The sequence below is a fragment of the Saccostrea cucullata genome, unplaced genomic scaffold, assembly GCF_032062105.1.
Source record: "Saccostrea cucullata isolate Sc308-1 unplaced genomic scaffold, CSIRO_AGI_Scuc_v1 ctg1228, whole genome shotgun sequence".
Taxonomy (NCBI): Eukaryota; Metazoa; Mollusca; class Bivalvia; order Ostreida; family Ostreidae; genus Saccostrea; species Saccostrea cuccullata.
In genome coordinates this window covers 306,828-333,693 of record NW_026929291.1, presented here as the reverse complement: position 1 = coordinate 333,693, position 26,866 = coordinate 306,828, and the positions used below count along the sequence as shown (strand labels likewise).

Here is a 26,866-nt window from a genome sequence, read left to right as displayed (position 1 = left end):
TATTTCTTAATAAATACGATTATTTACACCTTTGATGAGTTAAAATGACTACTTTGTCAGTTTTTGGATATTTTTGTCAACAGGTATTCGTTTTATTTCATTTTTTACCCATGCTGCATGTACACTGTGTATCTGTTGTGTTGTCCATAAACAAGAAAAATCCACAATAATCTAAAATGTTTTAACATAGTTAGACCAAGGCAATCATGCTAATGCATACATTTTTGTAGCAAATTTAGCCATCGTTTGCGAAAAAATGTAGTTTTGTTCAACAAAAATCATAAACCATGTAATTTGGCGGTTTTGTGTTCAAACCTAGTATATATTAGCATTATTTTAAGTGAAGTTTTTCGATTAAAGTATTTGTTGTAAATCCCCAAATTTCACATCCGTTTAGCAAAACTGGTTGTACAATTCTGTCAAAAAAATCTATCTAACAATCCATAGAAAGATTATGTTGTTTACATTTTGATTTCACTCTATGCATAGCTTTAAAAGCTTTATTGTTTTGTTCTTTCCGTTTTATAACTATGAACAATCTCTAGACTTAAACCATCATAGGTAAAAATATAAATCCTGTGTTATTCGACCTTTTCCAAAAATCCTTATTTTTTTTCTTGTCGACATTTACTTTTAACCGCCATTATTTTATACAATATTCATGAAAACAATTCAGCATACAGCAGCGCAAAAAAGCTTAATATATACATGAAGTACATTCTCAATAATTTCAGATAGTTTCTCTAGACCAGTTATATCATTCATGCCGCGAAATGATTCTAAATCATTTAAATAGAGTGAACAGAAAAGGGGATACATTTTCACCTTTTCTTACACCGTCCAAGTTGACAAGGTAAAGTATCTGAACGAACACCATTTACTTTAATTTTTGCCTTGATACCCTCACACATTTTTCCTAATTATTTTAAAACATTTTCCATCTATATTACAATCAAATAGTGCTTTGTTCCAGAGTCCTATTTTCCAAACAGAATCAAAAGCTTTTTTTCAAAATCAATAAAGGCACAATATTTTTTTTATCTTTGTGAATGGTTCAAAGATTGTATGCAAAGTAAATATATGATCAGTTGTACCATAATTTTTACGAATCCAGCTTGATATTTTTTTCTATTATTTTGAATTCTTCTGAATATCTGTTATGTCTATATATAATTCAAAATGGATGTAGAAAACTTTCCAACACAACTAATTAAAGTTATTGGGCGATAATTTTGGGTTCAGTATCATAACTTTTATTCTTATAGAGAGGAATTATTTCACCACACAACCACTTGAAGGGGAAACAACCACTGTTTAGAATTTTGTTGAATATTTTTTGATAGAGGGGCACCATTATGTAGCATGAACTTTTGATATAGTTATTGTATATGTCATCACTTCTACATGATTTTTTTTTCTTTTAAGACTTTTTATACTGTGTTTTATTTCATTACAAGTTACTGGTTCATTTATAGACTCATTACACTGTAAATTAGAGAGAATATCTACATCCTCATTTGATAAAACATAGTCAGCTATTTCTTTATCTTTTTCCGCATTTAAATCTTTAAAAAAATCATATTATTTCTCAGCAGGTGCATTTTTTCAATTTTTTTTTTGCCCAGAATTATAATTCCCCAGTATTCTTCCGGGTTTGTTGATTTTAGTTTTTTTCAATTTCTCTTTTGTTTGATTTCTATGGTTGTTTACACACATGTTCAACAATTTTCAATATTTTGTTTCTTTACTATACATATCGTCTTTGAGATCTTTACTTCTATATCTCTGGTAGCGTTTTTCGGTTAGAAACGTTTGTCGTGCGTTGTAACATTCTCTTGTAAACAATGGTGGTGAAAATCTATTTTTTTATTTTCGATTATTATTTTTTATCCCAAATGTTTCTTTTGCACTTAATTTAAGGATGCTACAGATATCGTGTACAATTTTGTCTATAAAATCTATATCGATTTCTTCCTCTTTAATATTGTCTAGAATTCCACATAAATTGTCAATTTCAATATTTTTCTGGTCTTATTTTCCAGAAAAATGTGTTGCAAGTAGACATTTTAACCTAAATCTTTTTCTTTTTGATCTCTACTACAGGTAATTTCATTATTAGTATTTCGCTTCTCCTGGTTAATTGTCAATGATAGTTCTACATACATAGGATTTTGACAATCAGAGTATAGTATCGAAAAATTATGAACTTGATTAAATTTTTATCAACAGTCAAAAAATTCAGTATTACCTATGCAATAATCTATGACACTAATACCATTACATGTAGTTTTACCAGTGCATCTATCATTTCCCATACGACCATTCAAAATAAAAAAGTATGTTTACAAAAATCGAGAAAAAGTTTGCCAAAATTATTCTTGACTAGGTCTTGTGATGAACGTTGAGGTGGAATATTTCGTAAGGAATATTGTCACGGCTGGGTATATTTATTATTTTTTGGTAAGAAATAAGAAAAGCGCATGGTGCTAGAAAAAAGGCATGACGACAAGAAAAAGAGGCGAAGGCTCAAGTGAGCTTTTCTAATCACATTTGTCCGGCGTCCGTCTGTCTGTCTGTACCTCTGTCTGTACCTCTGTCTTCCCGCCTGTCTATCTGTAAACTTTTTACATTTTCGACTTCTTCTCAAGAACCGCTAGGCCAATTTCAACCAAACTTGCCACAAAGCACCCTTGGGTAAAGGGGATTCAAATTTGTTCAAATGAAGGGCCACACCCTCATTCAAGGGGAGATAATTGGGAATTAATGAAAATTTAATGGTATCTTTTAAAAATTTTCTTCTCAAGAACCTCTGTGCCAGGAAAGATGATACTAATGGGGAAACAACCCCAGGGGTAGGGCAGGGCCACAAAGGCCGACCAAAATTTTACATAGAAATATATAAGAAAATTCTTTCAAAATCTTCTTCTAAAAAAAACAAAGCCATAATTGATAATATTTATATGGAAGCATCCTCAGGTAGTGTAGATTCAAGTTTGTTCAAATCATGACCCCCGGGGGTAGGGCGGGGCAACAATGGCCCAGTAAAGTTTTACATAGAAATATATACGAAAAATTCTTTAAAAATCTTCTTCTCAAGAATTACAAAGCCATAATTGATCATATTAATATGGAATCATCCTCAGATAGTGTAGATTTAAATTTGTTCAAATTATGACCCCAGGGGGTAGGGCTAGGCCACATTGGCCAACCAAAGTTTAACACAGAAATATATATAGGAAATTAAAAATTCTTTAAAATCATCTTCTCAAGAATAGCAAAATCATAACTGGTCATGCGATATATGGCTGAAATATTGCCGATTCAGCGTAAAACATTAATCAATTAATCAATCAATTACTTTTGGATTTCAACTTTTCAATAAAAAACCAATTTCTACTTTTTCCTAGCCACAGTGCTCAGGTGAGCGATGTAGCCCATGGGCCTCTTGTTTTTATCATTCTAGTAGTCTAGTTATTTTTTCATGCATTTAATTCAGTGGAAAAATTTTTGAATTAAATTCTAATATCATTAAATTTTCGAGTCAGCAATATATTTAGATGTACCATTTCAAGTTCTTTACTGTACAAGTGAGAGCATCATGTTATATCCCTATGCCCCTAAAATACATGGCCCAAAGTCAGAAATATCTTGCCGTGAACCTCTGTATAGTTAATGAATTATTAACGGGTTTAAAGGTGCTTTAGATTCAGTCAAATATTGAGTCTCAATAGCTCAGTGGTTAGAGTGCTAGCACAGAAGCCCAAGGTTCCATTCCCGGTTGAGACTTGATTTTTCTACACCTGTAACATAATGATTTGCTTCTTTCTATGATTAAAGGTTGACTTTAGGGAGAGAGTCCATTGCTGATCACCATGATTATAAATAACCTCATCAGAACTTTTTCTTCTGCTGGTGCTCCTCAGTACATGTGTTGGTTCCATTAAGCCATATTCCATGAAGCCCATTCCATTGAGAGAAAGTAAGTTTATTGTCGTAATTAACCATATACATGTATATGTCGAAAATGTCGATGATGTTAGTATCCAATTTTTACACAATAGGCAAACCATAGCCCATTTGGGAAGAATGGGACTGTAATAAAGGTCAAGCATTTTAAGAACATGTACATACATGAAGGTGAAGAAAAAATCTTGATCTTATAAACCACAAAAATCATTTTTTAAAGATGAAAGGTGGAGGTATCATGGGAGGAAATAGTCTCCGATTAAGGAATTAAATTATTACTCCCATCAACCCACATCGGGTCACATCGCTCACCTGAGCACTAAGGGTAGGAAAAAGTAGAAAATGGCTTTTTATTGTAAAGTTTAAATCCAAAAGTAGTCCCATGACTAATCATGGATTTGCTATTTTTAAAAAATAATTTTTAAAGAATTTTCCTGTATATTTCTATGAAAAACTTTGGTTGGCCATTTTGGCCCCGCCCTACCCCTGGGGGACATGATTTGAATAAATTTGAATCTACACTTCCTGAGCATGCTTCCACATAAATATGATGAATTATGGCTTTGTCATTCTTGAGAAGAAGATGTTTAAAGAATATTCCTATATATTTCTATATAAAACTTTGGTCGGCCATTTTGGCCCCGCCCTACCCCGTGGGGTCATGATTTGAACAAACTTGAAACTACACTACCTGAGCATGCTTCCATATATATATGATGAATTAGGGCTTTGTCATTCTTGAGAAGAAGATTTTTAAAGCATTTTCCTATATATTTTTATGTAAAACTTTGGTCGGCCATTTTGGCCCCACCCTAACCCGGGGGGTCATGTTTTGAACAAATTTTTAATCTACACTACCTGAAGATGCTTTCATATAAATATGACGAATTATGGCTTTGTCATTCTTGAGAAGAAGATTTTTAAGGAATTTTCCTATATATTTTTATGTAAAAGTTTGGTCAGTCATTTTGGCCCTGTCCAACCCCCGGGGGTCATGATTTGAACAAACTTGAAACTACACTACCTGAGCATGCTTCCATATAAATATGATCAATTATGGCTTTGTCATTTTGGGGGAGAAGATTTTTAAAGAATTTTCCTATATATTTCTGTAAAACTTTGGTCGGCCATTTTGGCCCTGCTCTACCCCGGGGGTCATGATTAGAACAAACTTGAAACTACACTACCTGAGCATGCTTCCATATAAATATGATCAATTATGGCTTTGTCATATGAATTTATGAATTTACACTACCTGAGGATGTTTCCCCATAAGTTTCATCTTTCCTGTTACAGTGGTTCTTGAGAAGATTTTTTAAAATATGCCACTTAATTTTCATTAATTCCCAATTATCTCCCCTTGAATGAGGGCATTGCCCTTCATTTGAACAAACTTGAATCCCTATCACTCAGGGATACTTTGTGGCAAGATTGGTTGAAATTGGCCCAGCGGTTCTTGAGAAGAAATCGAAAATATGAAAAGTTTACAGACAGACGGACAGACGGACTGCGGACTAAATGTGATCAGAAAAGCTCACTTGAGCCTTCGGCTTAAAAGCACCAAAGGGAATAATTTGAAACCTGCCTTTATTTACTGGTATATACTCTATTCCTATTTCTCTGATTTTTATAAGCAATGTGTTTTAATAAGTTTTATCTTTAAAACCCATGACAATTTTAACACAAGCTTATAGGATTTACTGTAAATAACTTTTTTAATCGCGAGAATTTTATTATCGCGTCATTACGCGAGACAAAGAGCATGCAAAAATATCATTCTTCCATACAAAAGTATTCCTAACGATTAAATAGCATAACTTTTTAAAATCATCAAAATTATCTCACACTAATAAAGAGTCGATGACTATCTCGCGAAAAAAGGTGTCGCAAAAACTTGTGATCCACAGTAATATTATGACTATTGATAGGTGGTGACCTGTATAAAGGACAACGAATTGAAGGAGATGGGAACTGCTTTTACCGATCTCTGTCCCTCTACATGTATGGCAGCCAGGAGAACTACAGAAATGTCCGTCAGCAAATCATCAACTTCATGTCAGATCGAGAAGATCGATATCAACGTTTGATTGAGAGAAATGTGAATTATCATGATTATGCCAGATATATAAGGTTTGTTTTTACAAGCACGCCATTTCAAGATTTTAACTCTACTGGTCAGAAACCAGAAGAGCTTATGCGATAGTTTGCATCCAGCTACCGTCCGTCTGTCTGTCCGTCTGTGACAATTTTTCAAAATGATACTCCTCCTGCAGTTTTGGTCTGATTTGAATTTAACTTGGCACACAAGAAGACTGCGATAACATACATAATTCCGTAAATCAGTTTTTCATTTCAATGAACGGTGTTGCTATGGTTACTAAAACAGAATTTTTTGTGAAATACATTTAAAATGCTACTCCTCCTACAGCTTTGGTTTGATTTCGATGTAACTTGCACACAAGTATACTACACTAAGATACACAATTCTCATGATTGATTTTGATTGATTTTGACTCAAGGTGTTGCGTTGGTTATTAAAAATAGAAATTTCTCTGGAACACTTTCAAAATGCTACTCCAAATACAGTTTTAGTCTGATTATTATATAATTGGCCATGCAAGTAGACTACACTGAGATACATAATTATCACTTTCGTGTTTTTGAATTTGATGAACGATGTTGCCATGGTAATTATAATTGAAAATTCCGTAAAATTTTATAAAAAGCTATTCCTACAGTTTAAGTCTCATTGCAATCTTGCCACAAAAAGAGACAAAATCAAGGATCTTTATTCTATTTATTGCTTTTATAAAGTTTTAATACCGACCGCTACTTTTCTCTTACTTTTTTTATAAGTACAAACCAGTAGAGCTACAGTCTCGACAGAGACTTATGATTTTCTCTGTTTAGAATCTATGGATGTTTGTTTCAGTAATTCGTTATATCCTTGAGCTTCACAATATGTTTAAACTCATGGGAGAATGAGAATCAATTTGTTATTAAGCATCAATTTATTATATCGTAAAAGCACAGATATTCGTTGGGGGTAAAAATTCGTTTATTTCGTTGTTAACTATTATAAATCCACTACGAAATTTTATATGATGATTTATTGCAAAGGTTGACTTTCAAAACTTTGAAATTAAATACCCATAAAACTTTTTGTTGACAAATCAACAAAATTTTTTCACCACGAAAATTTGAGCTTTTACGAGAGCTGATCAATAAATACTGACATACAATACAGAAATCATATGACATTACGCTTGACTTTCTCTCATGATTGGATTTTTAATAAATGTTAATAATTTATGTTTAAATTTTCATCAGATAGTTTCATTGTGAGAAGCTGGAATACAAAAGTTATTCGAGACACTGCATTAAAAATGAATGGTAAAGAATCAGTAAACTGAATGAATGAATGGTAAAGAATCAGTAAACTAGAGTGAAATTAAAGCTTCTGTAAAACTTGTTGAGACTCCCAAAGAAATATTTATTGAAATATGTAAAATTTACGGCAACCAATGTCTGTTTTATAGACAAATGAGCAGGTGGATTGCAATGATAATAATTATATAATGGACATCAAAAAAGGGTACCGTCCTTGCTAAAAAAATATAACAACTAATGTACTGTTTGCCACATTTCAACAAATATAAGTAATTGTAGGTATCCACGTTGGTTTAATATTCAAACGGATAATGAATCTTGGATCTATTGCTTAAAAACCTCGAAACAAAATTTACAATAAGATGTACTTAACAAAAACAGCAAAGATCTGTGATGAGCCAAGAATTGCAAGAGCATTAAGACAGATTTCTATGCAAATTTCATGAATATTAGTGGTCTTGCTGTTAAAATTCGTATTTGAGGAGGTAGTTTAATTTCTGGAAGAGTCTAGAAAGCAATTTTTTGCAAGAAAATCGAAAGGTTAATGAGAGGAAGGAACAAGAATTAGAAATCCACAACATTCATTTTTTTTCATGACAGCAACCAAACCAGCACGCCATGAAGAGTAGAGGAGTTTTTTTGGGATAAACAGAAAGTTATTTTTTTGCATAAACAATATTCGGCAGATCTTTCGCCTGTTGACTTGTTTCATTTTCCAAACTTAAAAAAAAAAACACCTTTCAGAAGCAAGAAACGAGTCCCTGAAATTATAAGATCTGCCATTTTCCAGAATACAAAGGGTCATACCTGAAAATGAGTACTTAAAACAATCAGAAATTGATTAAAAAAAATTACGGTACACAGAATTTCTGAAATGGACTGCTGAACATAAATGTAAACATTCAAATATCGGATTGAGGTGAACTTTCGAAACCAAACAAGTAGGTCACAAATTGCTGACCTGTTCATTTAATATATGCAGCTTTTCTTGGAATATTCTGTTAAAATGTAAATATAAGTAATAAGCAACATGTTAAAAGCTCACTGGGAAATGAACGTTGTCAGTATGTGATCATATCTACTGAGAACCCCTTCGGCCTAAACAGGATTTGATATCATGATCAGATATGTTCATTTCCCAGGGCACTTTCTTTACATTGTTGTTTATATCTTGTAAATAATTGTTTTTGCTATAAGCATGTTTTACTGTACATGGAAATATTTACATTCTAGTTCAAGACTACACCTTGTGTTTCCTACAATTATACATCTACCATTTCTTCCAAACTTTTCAATTACAAAAACACTTTACATGGCCTGGATACCGACTATCTGAATCATAATCCTCCTTCGTGTTCATGTTCTTCTTCGCCCTATAACTATAGTCCTGCTGGACACGTTATTACAGGTGACGAAAATATAGTTCGTAATGAGGACCTTAAATCACTAATTACGTTCCCCAAACGAAGTTGGGGAACATATTGTTTTTACTCTGTTTCTTCTTCTTATTATTTTTCTTCTTCCTGGGAAAATCTTTTCCGCGAGTGTTCTTGTAAACTACACATCCGACTTAGGTGAAAACTTTTTAGGGTCCGTAGGCATGTTATGTAGATTTGCGGAACGAAGGTCATTTTGCGCGCACGTTCTTGCAAGAGCGCTCATGTGCAACGCGTTAAATTACCAATATAATTGATATTGCCGTAATTTTTCTATTCTTCATGAAATGTTTTGAAACTCATAATGTAAGGCTCTATTAGTACTGTAGACCAGATGACATGGTCAAAATAGCAGGATCTCACGCGCATGCATGTGCGCTCCACTCTGATTGGCTGAAAGTAAAGTTTAAGTTCCTTTCTTATTTCTCTACAAAATTCTCTGAAATTTTGAACATAATCATACGTTATGAAGATCTATAGCATGATAAAAAAATTATAATAAAACATGCGCATGCACGTGTGTTGTAATCTGATTGGCTGAAACTTTAAACGCCTATAATTTTTTTAGTTCTCAATTCTCATTGTTCTCATTGTAGCTTTTATAATTCGTTGATGAAATCCTTCGATACTGAGCACATTTTATAAAAAAGCTTACAGGAAAATGGCAAAAAAGGGATCTGGGGAGCGTTTGGGGAACATCCTTTAAGGTCCCAGTTACATTTAGAACTAGTTTTAAAGGGTCCTAAATATAGGGAACCCCTGTCCTCCAACTGGCGTCGGAATTTCATAAATATTATGGATTCTGTTGAGAATTACGCCAGACGATTGGCCAGATACGAAAAAGAAGACGTTGACACCCTGTCAGAATGGATTAAATGTATCAGATCCATATTAAAGTCACGTATTAAAAGATTGAGAGGCAAAATGAAAACCATCTAACCTTCTGTGTTTATTAAACCAGAAGTGAAAAAAGAATTAGATAGATTACACAATCAGTACGTACTGGTTCCTGCCGACAAAGCAGGTAACAACAATGTCTTTGTTTGTAAGGCTCATTATATAAATTGCATTCTAGAAGATTTTGGATTTAATTCTACAAGTGGTAATCCTACTTATACTAATACTTCCCTTTCTAAGGAAGAAATTCTTCAAAATCACCTGTCAGTTTTGAATACTTTTAATATTCTACAGAGCCAAAATGAATTTGAACTACCTTATATATATTGGATTCTGAAACTTCATAAGAATCTTGACAAACAAAGATACATTGCAGGTTCCAGTAAATGTTCAACCAAGCCTCTTTTGTTACTCTTCACTAAGATATTGACAGTACTGAAGGAAAAACTTTAAGAGTACTGTGCAACTATATATATCAGAAGAGATGTGAATCAGATGTGAATACTCAAAAATTTTAAAAAACTTTTGGACAATTTGAAATCACAAGACTTTACAAAAATCAACAGCTTAAAAACTTACGACTTTTCAATTTTATACACAACAATTACTCAACGATAAATTAAAATCCAGGCTTTTTGATACCATTGACAGCTGCTTCTTCAATAAAAATGGAACTCGTAAATTTGCTAACCTTGTCATTGGTCATTTGCAAAATTATTTTGTTAAAACAGATTCTGATTGCACACATAAGTACTCTGAAGTTGACATCAAGAAGATGCTTGCGTTTCTGATTGACAAAATCTATGTGGTTTTCGGAGACCAGGTATTCCAACAATCTATTGGACTTCCCATGGGTACCAAATGCGCTCCGTTATAAGCAGACTTATTTTTATATTCATATGTAGCAGAATTTATTCAAAATCTTATGCGTGAAAAGAAGAAAACCCTTGCTGTGGCCTTCAACTCGACATTCAGATAGATCGACGACGGATTGTCAATTAATTGTGGTAATTTTCATTCCTACGTCGATACGACATATCCTGGTGAGCTTTAAATAAAAGATACCACAGAGTCTGACACTTCTGTTTTATACCTGTAAATTTTCCTTGAAAAAGACACAAATGGTAATCTTACAACCAAACTCTATGATAAACTTGTTGACTTTAACTTTTCTATTGTCAAATTCCCTTACTTATGCAGCAATATACTTTCATCGCCTGCATACGGAGTATATATATCTCAGTTGATTCGATAAGCAAGAGCATGCTCTACGTATGAACAATTTCTTAAACGAAGTAAATTATTGACAAGCAAGTTGATGAAACAAGAATATCGGCATTTTCGTTTAAAGTCATCATTTCGTAAGTTCTATGGTAGATACTATGACCTTGTCAGCAAATATAGTTTATCATTGAGTCAAATCCTGACTGACGTTTTTCATATCAATTGCTAGTCCATTATTTATCCACTGAATTGACGACGGATTTTTTCCCTTATTTCGTGATAGTGATAAGGAGCACACGGCGGATGTGACCGGTCGGCAGGGGATGTTCACTTCTCCATGGCACCTGATCCCACCTCTGATGTTTCGGGGGTCCGTGTTTGCTCTGCTCTTATTTTGTATTGCTTTATAGACTTTGAGATTGAATACTGTTCTTTATCTCCATATCCTTCTTCTAACAGTAATCATAGGCGGGATGGTGTGTGGGCAGAAGACTCTATAGTTCAAGCTGCCGCTGACTTATATGGAGTAGATATCTAGCGAAACATCTCAGCTTTTACAGATTACTAGAACCAGAACCGAACAAATTAGACCCAGTGGACACAGTTGTCAAAAATGGCTTCATTTGCAGTTACATGTACAGAGGTGTCATTATGAGATTATCAATGGTAATATAAAGCATTTTTTTTTATTAAGGAAGCTCTAAGCACTGTTCACTAGTTCTATTTAAAGAGTAGTTTTATGCAGTTAGAGTGATCTGAAAAAAAGTTATTGTAAGTAGGACAATTTTTTATAGATAAAAATATTCGTAGCATTTTAATAGACTAGACCAAGAATGAGTAATTTGATTCATTACTTTCATTAACTTTCCCAATCTAAGTAGACAACAGTGTTTCTGTTCACGTTTAGTCCATTGTCTTTGAAACTTTTACCTGCAGAATTAATGCAGGTACCCTGGTTGACAAAGAATCAAATAATCTCAATATGCACACTTCTCCACATCTAAAAAGTACTTTTAAATAGAGCTTAGAGCTTCCATAATTATATAGTTACTTTTCTGATTGGAGAGAATTTGATAACTTTCCATATACGTTTGTTATGCATTTACTTGTTACCAAGTTTTTGACTGTCAGGTTTAAATATTACAGATAAAAAAAACTATGTTGTTGTTCATGATATTAATTTAACATAATTATTTTATTTTTTTTATAATCTACAGATTGCACTGAAGGTGTTTCAGAACCAAGTTATCATTCAGACCTGATTTCAATTCAGGACCCAGCGGAAATAGAGATATTAGGTAATTGTGACTTCTATGGAAGCCGTCACTGCCTTATCGCAGAACATCACAATTACTTGTGTCAACTTCCCATCACATTATGCAAAGTCTTTATGACATTTACACACACTACTATTGCATTATGTCAATTTTCCATAACATTTTGTCAAGTCTTTACGACATTTACTCACACTTCAATGAAACTGCGCCAATCTTCCATTGCATTATATCAGCTCTTTATAACATTAAGTCAAAAAATAAATTACATTGTGTAATATAAGATTTTTCATATAATTTCAACTCATTATTACATTATGTGTCCTCTCTACTACTTGGTCTAAGTAGTTCATTACAGTGAATTTATCATTAATTCAATATCAAGTTACTTAAATAAGATGGATGATTTTTATGGTATATAATTCTAACGGCTTAGATATAAATAAAAAATGAAATTCAAAGAAGGTGGAAAGACCTCGTATTGTTCTTTGCACAATAAGTCTCCTAGTTGTACACTATATTTTTGTCCAAAATCATACACTTAGTCTAATTTATGTTGCTTGGAACTATTTATGTCTGTGTCATATTTCTCTACCTTTACCTTTTTTATGTCTTGTCCCACTATTCCTCGTGTCATATTTATCTTTGTTTAAAAAAAAATCTGTTCCACATATATTTATTGTATACCATGATATAATTTCTACAAAGATACATTTTGATAAAAGATTATCATCGTATCAACATCTGACTTTAACCTTCTCCATAATATTTATTTCTTAATTATTTATTTGTTTGAAAATTCACTTCATAATAATTTTTGTTCATAATAATTTCACCGAATTTCATATTCCTATGAAAACATAATGGAAACTATTCAACTGTCATAGTTTCTGAGCACTGCCATTGATATTTAATACCTAAATCTTTTTTCTAGATACCGTATAAGTAGATGTTTTAGCGAGAGGCAATTTAAGCGATTTGTCCTTAAAATTGGTATTTTATTTTTAGCGATAAGTAATTTTAGCGATAATAAAATGCTCACATTAGAAACTTTTACAACTGGAATCCAATTAAATTTTAGTGATATTCAATTTTAGCGATCTCAGCAACTTCACTTATAATTCTAAAATTAAATCCTCTTTCAAATTTCCAATTATACGGTATTTGAATCAAGATTGATATAATTTCATATATAATATGGTTCAGCTGAACCATTTCACTTTTTTCCTTGACCCCCCAATGACTTAATATTCTATCATTTTTAAATAAACTGAATTTCAGAGCATTCAACAATTTTATTATTATTTTTTTTGGGGGGGTGGGGGGTGGGGGGGGGGGTTGTGGTCGGTGTATAAATTGATGAATGTATATTTTCAAAAGGTGCAAAATTAATGTCTTTCTAAAACAATTTCGATGAAAAAAAAAACATTGTTTGACCCATTCAAAAGTTGTTTTTATATATACAAGTATTTTTAAATACTTATAATTGATTTGTAAACAAATCTTACTAAATTTAAGTAATATGATATAGCATACGATGGTTTTAATGAATATTGATGGATATTCTCAAGCATTACAAAAAAATTCTATTTTGAATTAACTTTTACAGGTGAATGTGGCATGGATGATTTTGAGAAGTCCGAAGCTGGTATAACAGGGTCTAGTGGAAGCCAACTCATTCCTGAAGAGGATATGCCTGAAATAAAAGAAACCTCAACGACGGAGGAGAGTAATTATAAAATATCTGAAGGGAAGGAGGTGGAAATTTTACACCTCCAAATGGAGGAGAAAAACATTAACATCCCTCATAGTAGTACACGACTTTCAGATGAAGAATTGTCAGAAAAAAGAGACCTCCCTGTGGAGGATACTGAATTGCCAGAAGAAAGAGACCATATGACTGAGGATGCTGTCGATAACTTCTGTAGGGGTGAGGGAACAATAATCAAATCTGTTAATTACTGTGGCATCATCACTATTTTTGGAGAACCAATGTTTGTGGATTTCATGGGTTCAATCTTTTTCCACAAATTTATTTCTCCTAAAACATATTTCCTTCAATAATCTTCTGTATGTAGGAGATACTCACGAAACAACATCCCAAGGAAATATAAAAGAAATTGCTTGCCCACAAATATTGACCTCCATAGCTTTAAGTTATATTCCACAATACTTTTAATTTACAAGAAATTTATTTTCACAAAAAAAAAAAATTCCATATATAAAAAAAATATTAATTCAAAATCTAAATATTTGAATTAGTTTATATTGCAAACGAGTATTTCAGTTATCAGGTACTAAGATATGGTTCAACTTGGTCAAATTTGACATAAACAGATTACTGTAAACTAACTTTTATTTGTGTGTGAGAAATATCAACGAGATTCGTGCCCTACAATATCGTTTATTTATCGTTTAAAATAAATTATTTTGCTTTGTATTTGTAAAAATGTTTCCTCAATTGCAAAAACTAAATGTAGAAGTTGATTTCAAGCTGATAAATCACAAAAAGATGAATACTAGTAATTGTTGGTTTGCGGTTTTTAGTGATAAGTTGAAACTGGAACTGGATAAAAGGGATGCTGAGTATTTATTCAGTCTCCGTTTGAAGTAAAAATTGGATTAGAATTAAAAAAAAGATAAGCCAGAAATATAAGTTGAAAGAATTGAAATAATTTTTATATTTTCAGTTTTCAACGTCATTAAAATACATGAAGAGGAGAGAGGTGATGATATAATTTTATGTTTTTATCAAACGTACATGTGATATAATATTTGACCAAGCATTTATATAAAATCACATGTGCAGTTCTGTCAGTGATATTGTGCTACATGAATACATGTATAAAAAAAATCACGATTATTTTGTCACATGATCATGCCGATTTCTTGAAGACTTTCTAAAATATGATTTATTTTCTGAATAGATTTTGAAGATCAACATAAAAAGAAGAGGATCAGGAACCAAATTTATCTTGAATTAAAACAGACAGACAGCAGGCATATAGAGAATGAAAGTGGTGGTATGTTGTTATACTATTAAACCACTTATTTTTGTGGGGGTTAAATTTTTCATTGTTTTCAAGGTATGGAGAGACCCTTGAATTCATGACGGACTCAGAATGTAAAATTTCATGTGTATTTCTTCTTAACACTTCTCCAACCTCGAAGTCAAATCCCCAATAATAAATAATTCTTTCTCAAACCTCGAAAAATTGACCCAGTAAAATATATGTGATTTTACAATATGTCAATAGGATATTTTTTTTAATTTAATTGTTTATTGTTGCTTTACGGTGTTACAAAAAGGATGAGAAGAAAAATTCTCAAAATGATTTAATTTTCTAAGGAGAAAAGAAAACATTAATGAAAAGTAGCACCGAAAATTTAAATACACACATTTTAGATAAGCTATAATCATAATGATTTGAAATGTAATGACAGAATTGATTATGTACCACTGCTTTTTCAATTTTTAGAGATATTTTGGTTTAAAGGGAAAAAAATATTTTTTCTTTTCTGATTTGACCTCAGGCAGACCTTTAGTAGAGAATTTAAGAAGGTTGGAAGATCTTCATATTGAATTAGAGGGAGAAGGTGAGATAAACTATATTACATACTCGAAAGTTGAATTTTATGCAGATGTAATAAATTCAATCGGCCTTTCAGACAAGCGAAAAATAACCTCAAATGTATTACGTAGACGCCATGACAAACCTTCTTTTCACAAACTTTGAAATAAATGTGGGAACACCCTCTTATCTGTTGGGTATGGAGATAAAGTTAAAGATAATGTAAAGATATTATCTAAAATATACCACTGGAGGGACTTTAAACTCTGTCATTCTATATTTGAATAAACAAAAAAAAAATGAATAAATATACAACATCCGGTGATGTTTATAAAATTTCATATGCAGTTCTACTCAAAACTTCTCCAACCTTGAAATCAAATACCGAATACTGTCTCAAACCTCGAAAAATTGACCCTGTAAAATATATGTGATTTTACAATACACCAATAGGATATTTTTTAAAATTTAATTGCTTATTTTTGCTTTTCGGTGTTACAAGAAGGATGAGAAGAAAAATTCTCCGAATGACTCAATTTTCTAAGGAGAAAAGAAAACATTGATGAAAAGTAGCACCGAAAATTTAAATACACACATTTTAGATAAGCTATATTCATAAGGGTTGGAAATGTCATGACAGAGGTGATAATGACCCACTGTTTTTCAACTTTTAAGGATATATTGGTTCACAGAAAAAAAAAATTCTTTTAAGATTTGACCTCAGGCAGACCTTTAGTAGAGAATTTAAGAAGGCTGGAAGATTTTCATATTGAATTAGAAGGAGAAGGTGAGATAAACTATATTACATACTCGAAAGTTGAATTTTATGCAGATGTAATAAATTCAATCACAACATATCGGCCTTTAAAGACAAGCGAAAAATAACCTCAAATGTATTACGTAGACGCCATTACAAACCTTCTTTTCACAAACTTTGAAATAAATGTGGGAACACCCTCTTATCTGTTGAGTATGGAGATAAACTTAAAGTAGTGTAAAGATATTATCTAAAATATACCACAGAAGGGACTTTAATCTCTGTCTATTCTATATTTGAATAAACAGGAAAGGTATAAATATACAACATCCGGTGATGTTAATACAATCGAGGTTGTTCCTCTGGCGGAAAGACCGGGGATGATGCGATTGATACAAATTTAGTAATTTAACTCAAATATAAAATCTGTATATGATTTTAGTAAGAAGTAATTTTAGTGCTTTGGCAATATGTTCCAGTCTTAACTCCAAAGTGCTTAGTCTATACGTGATTTTCGAGATTATCTCCGTTGGTGCGCTCTTTCGTTGAGGAGAGTTTCGTCGCTGCGTAAACAAACAGATGGGACAGTAATTAAGGTCCTATATATTGGATATATTGCATCATCGATATACTGGTTTATCATAACTACATATTTGTAAAGATGCGCTATTCAACTCGAAAATAAGCGAATTGATGGGAAGGCGTTAATAAAATCGGAACAAAAAAGAAAAATCAGTGGATGTGAGACTTTTCAGACGAGAGTAGAAAGATATGGCCGTCTTATACGGTACACATGCATCTGGACATTGCACGTCGGCAATCTAAATGACACATTGATTATTTTCCTTATTATAACTTAAAGAACCCAATAACTTTTTAGAAAATGTTTGTACAATCAAGAAAATCTTTTACAATTCATAAAGACTACGACATTTTGTTTTCAAGTACCATATTATTGAAAGTAGATTTGTAAATATACACAGTTGAGCTTGACAAAATCGTAAAAAACATCACTGCTTTCTATAACTTTAAATAATGTTTAAAAGCCATAAACATCGTTCATTTATTTATGCACGTTTGTATACAGAAACAACCTGTCTCACATTCATGCTGAAATGGATACGTTTTGAGCCCTTATCGTAGAAGAGTAACAATCTCAAAACCCGCGAATTGCAAGCAAGGTGATTGTTGCGATCACAGCATTACAGTAATAATTATTTAACATTACAGTTTTAATTATTTAAATGTGACAAAATGTATTTGCTAATATTACTTAATGGATGTGGTTTAAAGAAATTAAAATCAAAACATGCTAAAAGAAATCTAAGAATGAAAATAATGTGCATATTTGAGGATATGTATTGTACAGTAAAGCTCGGTTATTATGAATTTTGCTGGGACCTGTGAAATCACTTTGATATATTCGTGATTTGTTATATCCGCATTAGAAATTCTATATTTTCTTGCCTTACCTTTGCAATGCTTTATGAATGGCTAGAACGTGTAATTTTAACAATCCCAACATTCTAGAAGATGTGTTAATTAATTGTGCAGATAAAATGTATTTGTTTATGTTACTTTATGCATGTGGCTTAAACAAATTAAAAGCATGCTTAAAGAAAACAAATAAGAAAAATAATGAGTATATTAACAGATATGTATTGAATAAGTATTTATTATTTTATGTATGTTATTAATAGATATATGATTGAAAAAAAATCTATTTCATTGAAAAAAAATTTCCTTTTCACAGCATGTAGTGAAATTCCTGTAAATGAAGTCTTGCACTCTGATTCTGAAGAAAGTATTGAAAATCGAACAGACATACATGTACCATTGGAGAAAAAGATACATGTAAGTACTCGTGATGTTTTTCTGTACCTGTATTAACGTCAGTCGACATGTTCCACAAAAATATATACATTTTCCCCAAGAATATTAATACAAATTTGCATTAGCAAGAATTTTTGTTGGAAATATTGATACTTTAAAAAAATTTCTAGCAAAAAATTTGAGTTCATAACCAGGCATTTTTGCTAGATTTGGGAGTATTGTTATTCTTGAATAAGCCTTCATTCGAACTGTTGATGTCATGATTTTTTTCTTTACATATTTTTCAAACCTAATGCAGAAATTATTTTTTGGAAATCAAAAGACTGCAATTGCAAAATCAGGCAACCATTTCACCAACAAATAGTGAATTGTACCTCATAGTGAAACGCACTTACGTGCTACATTCCAGTTTATGTTTACCAGCTACGACCATATTCAAGAACCACGGTGTTAGGAAATATTTAAAGCAATATTAGCTGCTACTTTATGTCAGAATTTTTTGTTGCAATGTGTCACCAAAAAGTCATCTAAATTTTATTGATTGCACATCGATTTGCATAGAACATTGCAGATTACTGAGTATTAAAAATTTTAATATCATTTAAAAAATCAGCATTATAGTGAAATATTATATATTTGTTTTAGAGTATATACTCCGATTTATGATCATTATTTAGAAAAGAAATGAATGGAATATAAAGAAATATTTTTTTAGATTATGCTACGATTTATTTATTTAAAAAAGGAATCAAATATGATCTCTAATTTTGACAATTAATTTTACAGGACAGTCAGCAGATACAGAGTATAGACCATTTACGGGAAATGATCCGAAATGAACGTGTGGGCTTTGGATCTCACCTTCGCGTGAGGAGACGACTATGGTTTTTTGAATATTTTCACCATTTTTTAACTCTGGAAGTTAATAACCAATCCATTACATTTCTTCATTTAGCTATAACTTCACCACTAAACATATTTTGTGAAGAGGCTATAATTAAATTTTCCAATTTTAACAATACCTTCTTCGTTTTCAATCGCGGAGTTGAACTTCTCTATTGGTATGCAATTCCAACAAATAGAACAAAATCAGATGAAATAAATCAAAGAATAGAGGACGTTATGGCATTAGGTTACATTAACTATAGTCTTACATCCCCTGATAAAATGTACTGTGCTTCTTTAGTTTCGTACATTTTAACTGGGGAGAAAGATCACAGAGAAGTGTTTGAATTCATCTGCCGTCATGGAGTCTTTGGCCTCTATCTCATTTTAACCGTAAATTGCTTCTGTTATTTTACATCTAATATTAGATATATTTATGATTCAGCTGCAAAATTCAAAGCTAAATTAACATATATGTTTCAACTATTCCATTCAAATATTTTAGAGAGGTTGTACTCATTTTGTAGTTGTCTATGTTGTATTTGGGATTAAGTTGCTTATTTTGTAAACATTCCCTGAAAAACTGAAAGAGAGAGAAAAGAAAGATATCGAAAAAGGTGGTAATTATATTAAATATGGACATATTTTCAAGGTTTTTTTTAAAGATGATGACAGCAGGAAGATTGAGGGCTATTCTAAATAAAATCTGATTGATCAAGAAATGTTTAAAAATTCTTTTGTTACTCCGAGTGTAAGATATTGTGAAGCAGTGAGAAGAATTTTTAGTATAAAAAGAACAATTGTTTGAATTGTTACATTAGAAATATGAGTGTAATAATTTAACCTAGTTTTTACATGTGTAGTTTATGAGTGTTTGAATTGTTTGAATGTTCGCTGTGTTCTTATTTGAAAATTTTACCTTTTAAAAAAAGGTGTAATTTTGTTTTCATGTAAGAGAATTATTATCATGAATGAAATTACAGGGGTTTTGAATACTGCTGAAGTTCAGTTAGATAAGATATTCTTTGACCAACAGGCTCCACCATTAGTAATTTAAGTATGTACACCTAGGTCTGCTTTGAACTAGTGCTGAAAGTTTAACTTTCATGTTATTGATATATTATCATTTTGTAAATAATTATTATTCACAAACAAAAGTATTTAATACTCTTCCTCATTGTGAATTCATATGTATAATGAGGAGGAACGTTGTAAATTTAATTTTTTTTACTTTTTGAAATTTTTTTTAAAATTTGTTCTTTTTATTTCTTAATGCCCTTTTAGCTGTAATATTACTGTATGTGTTATGCACAAAGATGTGATAAAGAATAGGGTAGTAAAGATTACGAGATTTACTATTATATTTATCCTATATTATTGTTTTGATTAAGTGCTGCTAAAGAATCTCGTGTTATACAATTAATATATAATATATTAAATTATTTATTTAATCATTATGTTGCTCTTAAAGTTTTAATTTTGATTTCTCCAGACATCAAGGGAATGAAAGACCCAAGCAAAGTGGTGGAACACCAAGATGCCTAAATATTAGAGCTGTCAGATTAGTAATTATATAATTAATTGTATATAGATTTTATACACTTGTTTATTTCAAACCCGATTAACATCGATTAAAATGTCATATATACAGATAAAAAATGATGTAACCGAGCAGTAAGGCAGATGTTGTTTTCATAATTTATTCAGGAAATAAAGGCATTGATCTAAAATAAACAAAGTACATAATAAGTCAAAATTACAAAAATTGAGAAAATAACATATGAGATAATTTACCTTACAGTATACGTTTAAGAAAAATGAACTCTATGAAAAAAATGTGTTCTGTAAACAATTCAAATTGAAACCTTACAGACTCATTTCATTTACAACTTTGAATGCAAAAATACAATAAAGTAAAAAGTTTGCAATCAAAATAATAACGTAAATCAAATCTTTATATGGCAATGAAACACATAATCAAATATACAAGTTACATACCATAAGATGCGTATGATGGACACTGGATTTAAAATATACTTACTTCATCAAAACGTAATACTGCTCTGATATACAAGGTAAAGCGCGGTAAATTTATACTTATAATGAAAATGTATTATTGGATGAAAAAATAGGAAATAACCAATCAAATGAAAGAGCCAATGAAATCATAAAATAAAACTTTACTCAGGCAACTCAATCCAGGTGCGCAATAGAACTTTTGGTTAATCAAATTTTAAGATTTTATTTCTCAAAACGATATGAAAAAATAAATAAAAACGAATAAATACATATAGAAATTCATAATATCACATACTCCCCTGGAAAATTGTTAATCTGTCCTCAGATTATGATAATATCAAATTCACATAATAATAAATACATATAGATATAAACACGAATCAATGAATTCCTCCATTTCACAGAAACACAAAATGACTTTTTTTTATCACACATATTCACAATCACTAGAGAACTGGCTTCAACTCCTTCCTGTTCACGTTTCTGGTCTTAGAATCGTCGTTTTCCAAACGCACACTGTAAACGGATGGAAACGGTTTTCCAACAATGGTGAACACTTCTGGTCTCCACTTGTCTTGAATCTTATCACGCCCTTTGATCCCTCTGTTTCTTACGTATACACGGTCACCGATCTGCAACTCATCATTCACTTTTCCTGCATCGTGTCTCTGTTTCCGGTCATCTTCGTTACGCTGTATCTCTTCCTTTGCTTTGTTGTACGCGAATTGTAACTTATCCGAATGAAGTTCAATCCACCGGTCTAGACTGATGTCGTCGGTTGGAGGATTAGTGTTCCGTCCTATTAGGAAATCTATCGGCAGGTATGGGTCGCGTCCGTACATCAAGTAATAGGGCGAATATCCAGTTGATGAATGAGGTGTCACGTTGTACGAAAACACAAGTTCCTTGATGTATTCCGGCCATTTCCGCTTCCTCGCTGGGGGTAGAGATCGGAGTAAATCGTGTAGCGTTCTGTTGAAGCGCTCGCACTGTCCGTTTCCTTGAGGATGGTACGCAGTCGTTCTTGTCTTTTTAATACGGTAAAGGGTACACAGTTGCTGAATAATCTCTGCTTCAAAACACTTTCCCTGGTCTGAATGTAAACGTTTGCATACTCCAAATTTAAAGAAAAACTCGTTCACTAACACTCTGGCTACTGTTTGGGCTGTCTGATCTCGTGTCGGAACGGCTATAGTCCACTTTGAGAAAACATCTGTGATCACTAACACATTTTCAAATCCTTGCGCTTTTTCCAACACAGAAAAATCTATCGCTAAACACTCCAGTGGTTCGGATGCTGTAAGGTGTCCCATACTAGTATGCACTTTGGGTGGTGGAATTTTGGATATTGCACAACGGTCACATTTTTTACAGTAGTTTTTAATATCCAAAAACATTTTTGGCCAATAACACCGCTGTCGAATCATGTTGAATGTTCTTTCAATACCTTGATGACCATTCTGATCATGGAGACACTCTAACACTAAGTCCTTCATACACTCCGGAAGTAGAATCTGCGTGAGCTCTCCTAATTTTGGATCTTTAATCTTCCTGAGAATAACACCATCAGAAATATATAAGGACTTTAACTGCCTTAACAAAACTTGCACTTTCTTGTTCTGTTTCCTCGAAAAACTTGGTTTAGGAACAGTGTTTCTCTCCTGCAGGAAATTCGTACACTTTGAAATCACTGCGTCTTTTCTTTGTAATTCACTGATCTCATCCTTTGAATATCCAGGAAATGTTTCTGCATGTGTGACAGCAGCTGATTCAATGAATAACACTGAGGAATGCGCAGTTTTAATATCCAAAGGAACAATAGATCCATGAATGCATTCACTGAAAACATCAACACTTTTCATGGGAAGTCTTGACAATGCGTCTGCGTTGCTATTCTGTTTTCCCGGTCGGTACTTTATCTCAAAATCAAAATCTGCTAGTTGTGAAGCCCATTTCTGTTCATAAGCACCAAGTTTGGCTGACGAAAGGTATTTCAACGGGTTGTTGTCTGTAAGTACCACAAACTTGTTTCCTAGTAGATAGTCTCTAAATTTCTCCGTCACACTCCACTTAAGTGCTAAAAGTTCAAGCTTCAGGCTACTCATGGTCTTTGCGGAACGTTCATTAGGTCGAAGAGTTCTGCTGGCGTATGCAATAACGACAGTACGTCCATTCTGCACTTGAGAAATAACGGCTCCTAGACCATGTGCACTTGCATCAGTTTCGACAATAAATGGTAATGTGAAGTCAGCATATCCAAGTAGAGGAGCACTAGATAACTGTGTTTTCAGCTGTTCAAACGAATCCTGACAACTTTTAGTCCACTTATCACCAAATTTTGTCTTAGGATGTTTCATATTAAGTTTGGCAATTTCAAGTAATGGTTCCGCAATCTGTGAGAAATGTCTAATAAAACGGCGATAGTAGCCCGCAAATCCCAAGAATGATTTCACTTCTTTAACATTTTCAGGTGTTTTCCAATTAACTATGCATTTGATCTTCTCACTCTCAGTGCTGATACCTTCTTTACTCACAATATGTCCCAGATATTGCACAGATGGTTGGAAAAATTTACAGTTCCGCATCTTCAGTTTAAGACCATGTTGACGTAGAATAGAAAACACTTTGTCAAGACGCTCAATATGTTCACTTAAAGACTTTGAATAAACAATGATGTCGTCTAGGAAAACTAACATTATGTTGAATACTTCTTCCCGGAAACAGTGCTGCATTAAACGCTGGAACGTAGCTGGCGCGTTGGTAAGTCCGAAGGGCATGCGCATAAATTCATAAAGTCCAAAGGGTGTTGTGAAAGCTGTTTTCTCTATATCCTCTTCTGCTACTGCTATTTGGTTGTAACCGGAAGTTAAATCCATGGTAGAAAACATAACAGAACCGTGTAACACATCAAAAGTTTCTTCAACTCTGGGTAACGGAAATTTGTCTTTGATTGTCTTCTCGTTAAGCTTGCGATAATCCACACAAAGTCGTAGAGTATTGTCTTTCTTGCGAACAAGTACAATAGGCGAAGCAAACGGGCTGGTACTCTCCCTAATTACACCGTTATCCAATAACTTTCTAATGTGCTGTTTCACTTCCTCAAACTGAGATGGTGGTATACGGCGGTACTGTTGAGAAACCGGTTTATCATCAGTGAGGCGAATGCGATGTTGAACAGTATCTGTACTTCCGATGTCGTCATCATTCTTGGAGAAAATGTCACTATATTTCCGGAAAAGTGAAGTTATTAACGCTTTTTCTTCTTTGCTACAGTCGAGATGGTAAATGTCCTCAGGTAAAGTGAATTTATCATCAAGGGTCGTAACCTCTGAGACGTCACAATTCTGAATAAATATTTCTTCAACACTGCCGACTCGATTAAATCCGATATTTGATCTGTTGGTATCAACTTCACATCTAGACACAGTTCCTATTCTTGTACGTGGTTTAACTGAAATATCCTCATCTCCGATATTGGCTACACGAACCCACAATTTCCCACTGTTTATGGTAGCACACGTATCTACGGTCCGGAAATTCCTGTGTAGATGTGATCCATTAATCAAAGGATTAACAATGACATCACTGTCAATATGCGGTCCAGTGCACTCTATAACAAAGGCAGTATTTGCTGGTATACGAATAGGAATTGACCCGCTCACTCGTGCAAATCCACTAACAATCCTATGATCGAACACGTTGCTTTCAGAAAAAACTTCCTGTAAATGTGCACTTGTTGGAATGTTACAAGTAGATAAGATATCCTTGCAAACACTGAGAATATTCATACCGATGAGACCTGGTAGAGCTTCTTTACGCTTCCTTGTTTCACTGTCTACGGAGTCTTTGACTATAAGAAAACCACGTTGAGGAATAGTTTTTCCTAGGTACTGGATATCAAGTTCTACGTACCCTACATATGGGATGGTTAGTCCATTCGCAGCTTTAAGTCGAATTAAATTGTCTTGTATGATGGTTGTTCCTAATGGCTGAATAAACTGTTTGTAAAAGCTTTCTGTCAGTGTTGAAACCATGGAACCTGTGTCGACTAAGCAAGGGATTTTCACATTTAACACACTAATATCCATCACAGGACACTTCCCTATAAAGCGTTGCATAAATGATGAGTCCTGTTGACCGTCATCTATTGTCGGACTCGTGTCAATAGATGTTACTTGTTTTCCGAATCATTCACTTTCACACGACAAAATCTCTGTATATGGCCCAGCTTTCCACACTTGTAGCACTTCGGACGGTTGCTATAACGGCGTTCTGTAGACTGTTCACTACCTTCGCGATCTTTCATCAGGCTGGTTAGTGAGTCGATCTGCTTTTGTTGTGCTTGGATGATTTTCAATAGCTGATCCGCTGTAGACGATTCCGCTGTTGGGACATTTAAATTTGGCTGATCGCTGATCTTCTCGGCCGGTTTACTGTCTGGAAGCTTTGACTGCGTGTTTGAATGGTGTTGCGTTGTTTCTTCTTCACTGAATAGAATAATTTCATCTCGAAGCGTGTAGAAATCCACGGGTCCGTATTTGCTTCTAACAATTGTTTACAGAACACATTTTTTTCATAGAGTTCATTTTTCTTAAACGTATACTGTAAGGTAAATTATCTCATATGTTATTTTCTCAATTTTTGTAATTTTGACTTATTATGTACTTTGTTTATTTTAGATCAATGCCTTTATTTCCTGAATAAATTATGAAAACAACATCTGCCTTACTGCTCGGTTACAATTATATTAAACTATATAATCAGAGCTGTCAATCCATACAATTTTGGTGAAATTCTTTTGGTTTTAGCATCTAAAATAACTTTAAATAAACATTGCATTCTTCATTGCATGTTTTTATCAAAATAAAAAGGCAGCTAATATATAAGCACAACATGTGCCTATGAAGATTCATCAGATTGTTGTGCTGTATTACAAAGCTACTTAGATGTTGTAAGTGAGGGATGTTGTTTGTGCAAATATATTAATATTTTTAAAAACAGCTGAAGTTTATTATCTCAAATATAGAAATTATAATAATATCATCAATATTTTGAAAGAAGTAGAAGTACACCTTTTCTTTAAGGACGCTCTAAACACTGCACACTAAAGAGCTCTATTTATTGGGTAGTTTTATTCAGTTAGAGTGATCTGCCCTTAGATTACGATTAAAGAAATTGTTATTTACTATTTATTACATAATTTATGAAAGATTAGAATATTTTTCACATTATATAAAACCAAGAGTAAGGCATTTAATTAATTAATTTCATTAATTTTCCAAATGTAATTTAGCAACGGTGATTTCTGCTCACAAATAGTCAATTGTCTTTGAGCATTTTTCCTGCGCAAATAAGGCACGTACCATATGTTCTAAATGAATGAAAAAGTCTCACTATGCAAATCTTTACATGATATATTTTTCTCTGAGTCCGAAAAACAAGGTCTGTTGGTGTTTAGAGCTTCCTTAAATCTGTGTATTTTAACCTTGATATTTTGAATCTATAAATATTTTGAAAGGGGATGAATTACCAACCACTTTTTTTTCTTGGTGTTTTAGCCTTGATCACAATTTTTTGAATCCATGGATACTGAGTATTATATATATTTTCATT

The 26,866-nt window shown here is 32.7% G+C and overlaps 1 protein-coding gene across 1 annotated transcript; it reads left to right on the top strand.

The window, feature by feature from the left end:
* The first annotated feature begins 4,186 nt into the window (after positions 1–4,186).
* On the top strand, positions 4,187–19,786 carry LOC134280349 (uncharacterized). Its single transcript, XM_062762759.1, has 10 exons — positions 4,187–4,199; positions 5,895–6,096; positions 11,373–11,450; positions 11,543–11,556; positions 12,131–12,211; positions 13,797–14,117; positions 15,115–15,207; positions 16,472–16,546; positions 18,270–18,370; positions 19,136–19,786. Exons 1-10 carry the CDS (start codon positions 4,187–4,189, stop codon positions 19,784–19,786), a joined length of 1,629 nt encoding a protein of 542 aa, XP_062618743.1.
* Positions 19,787–26,866: the final 7,080 nt, after the last annotated feature.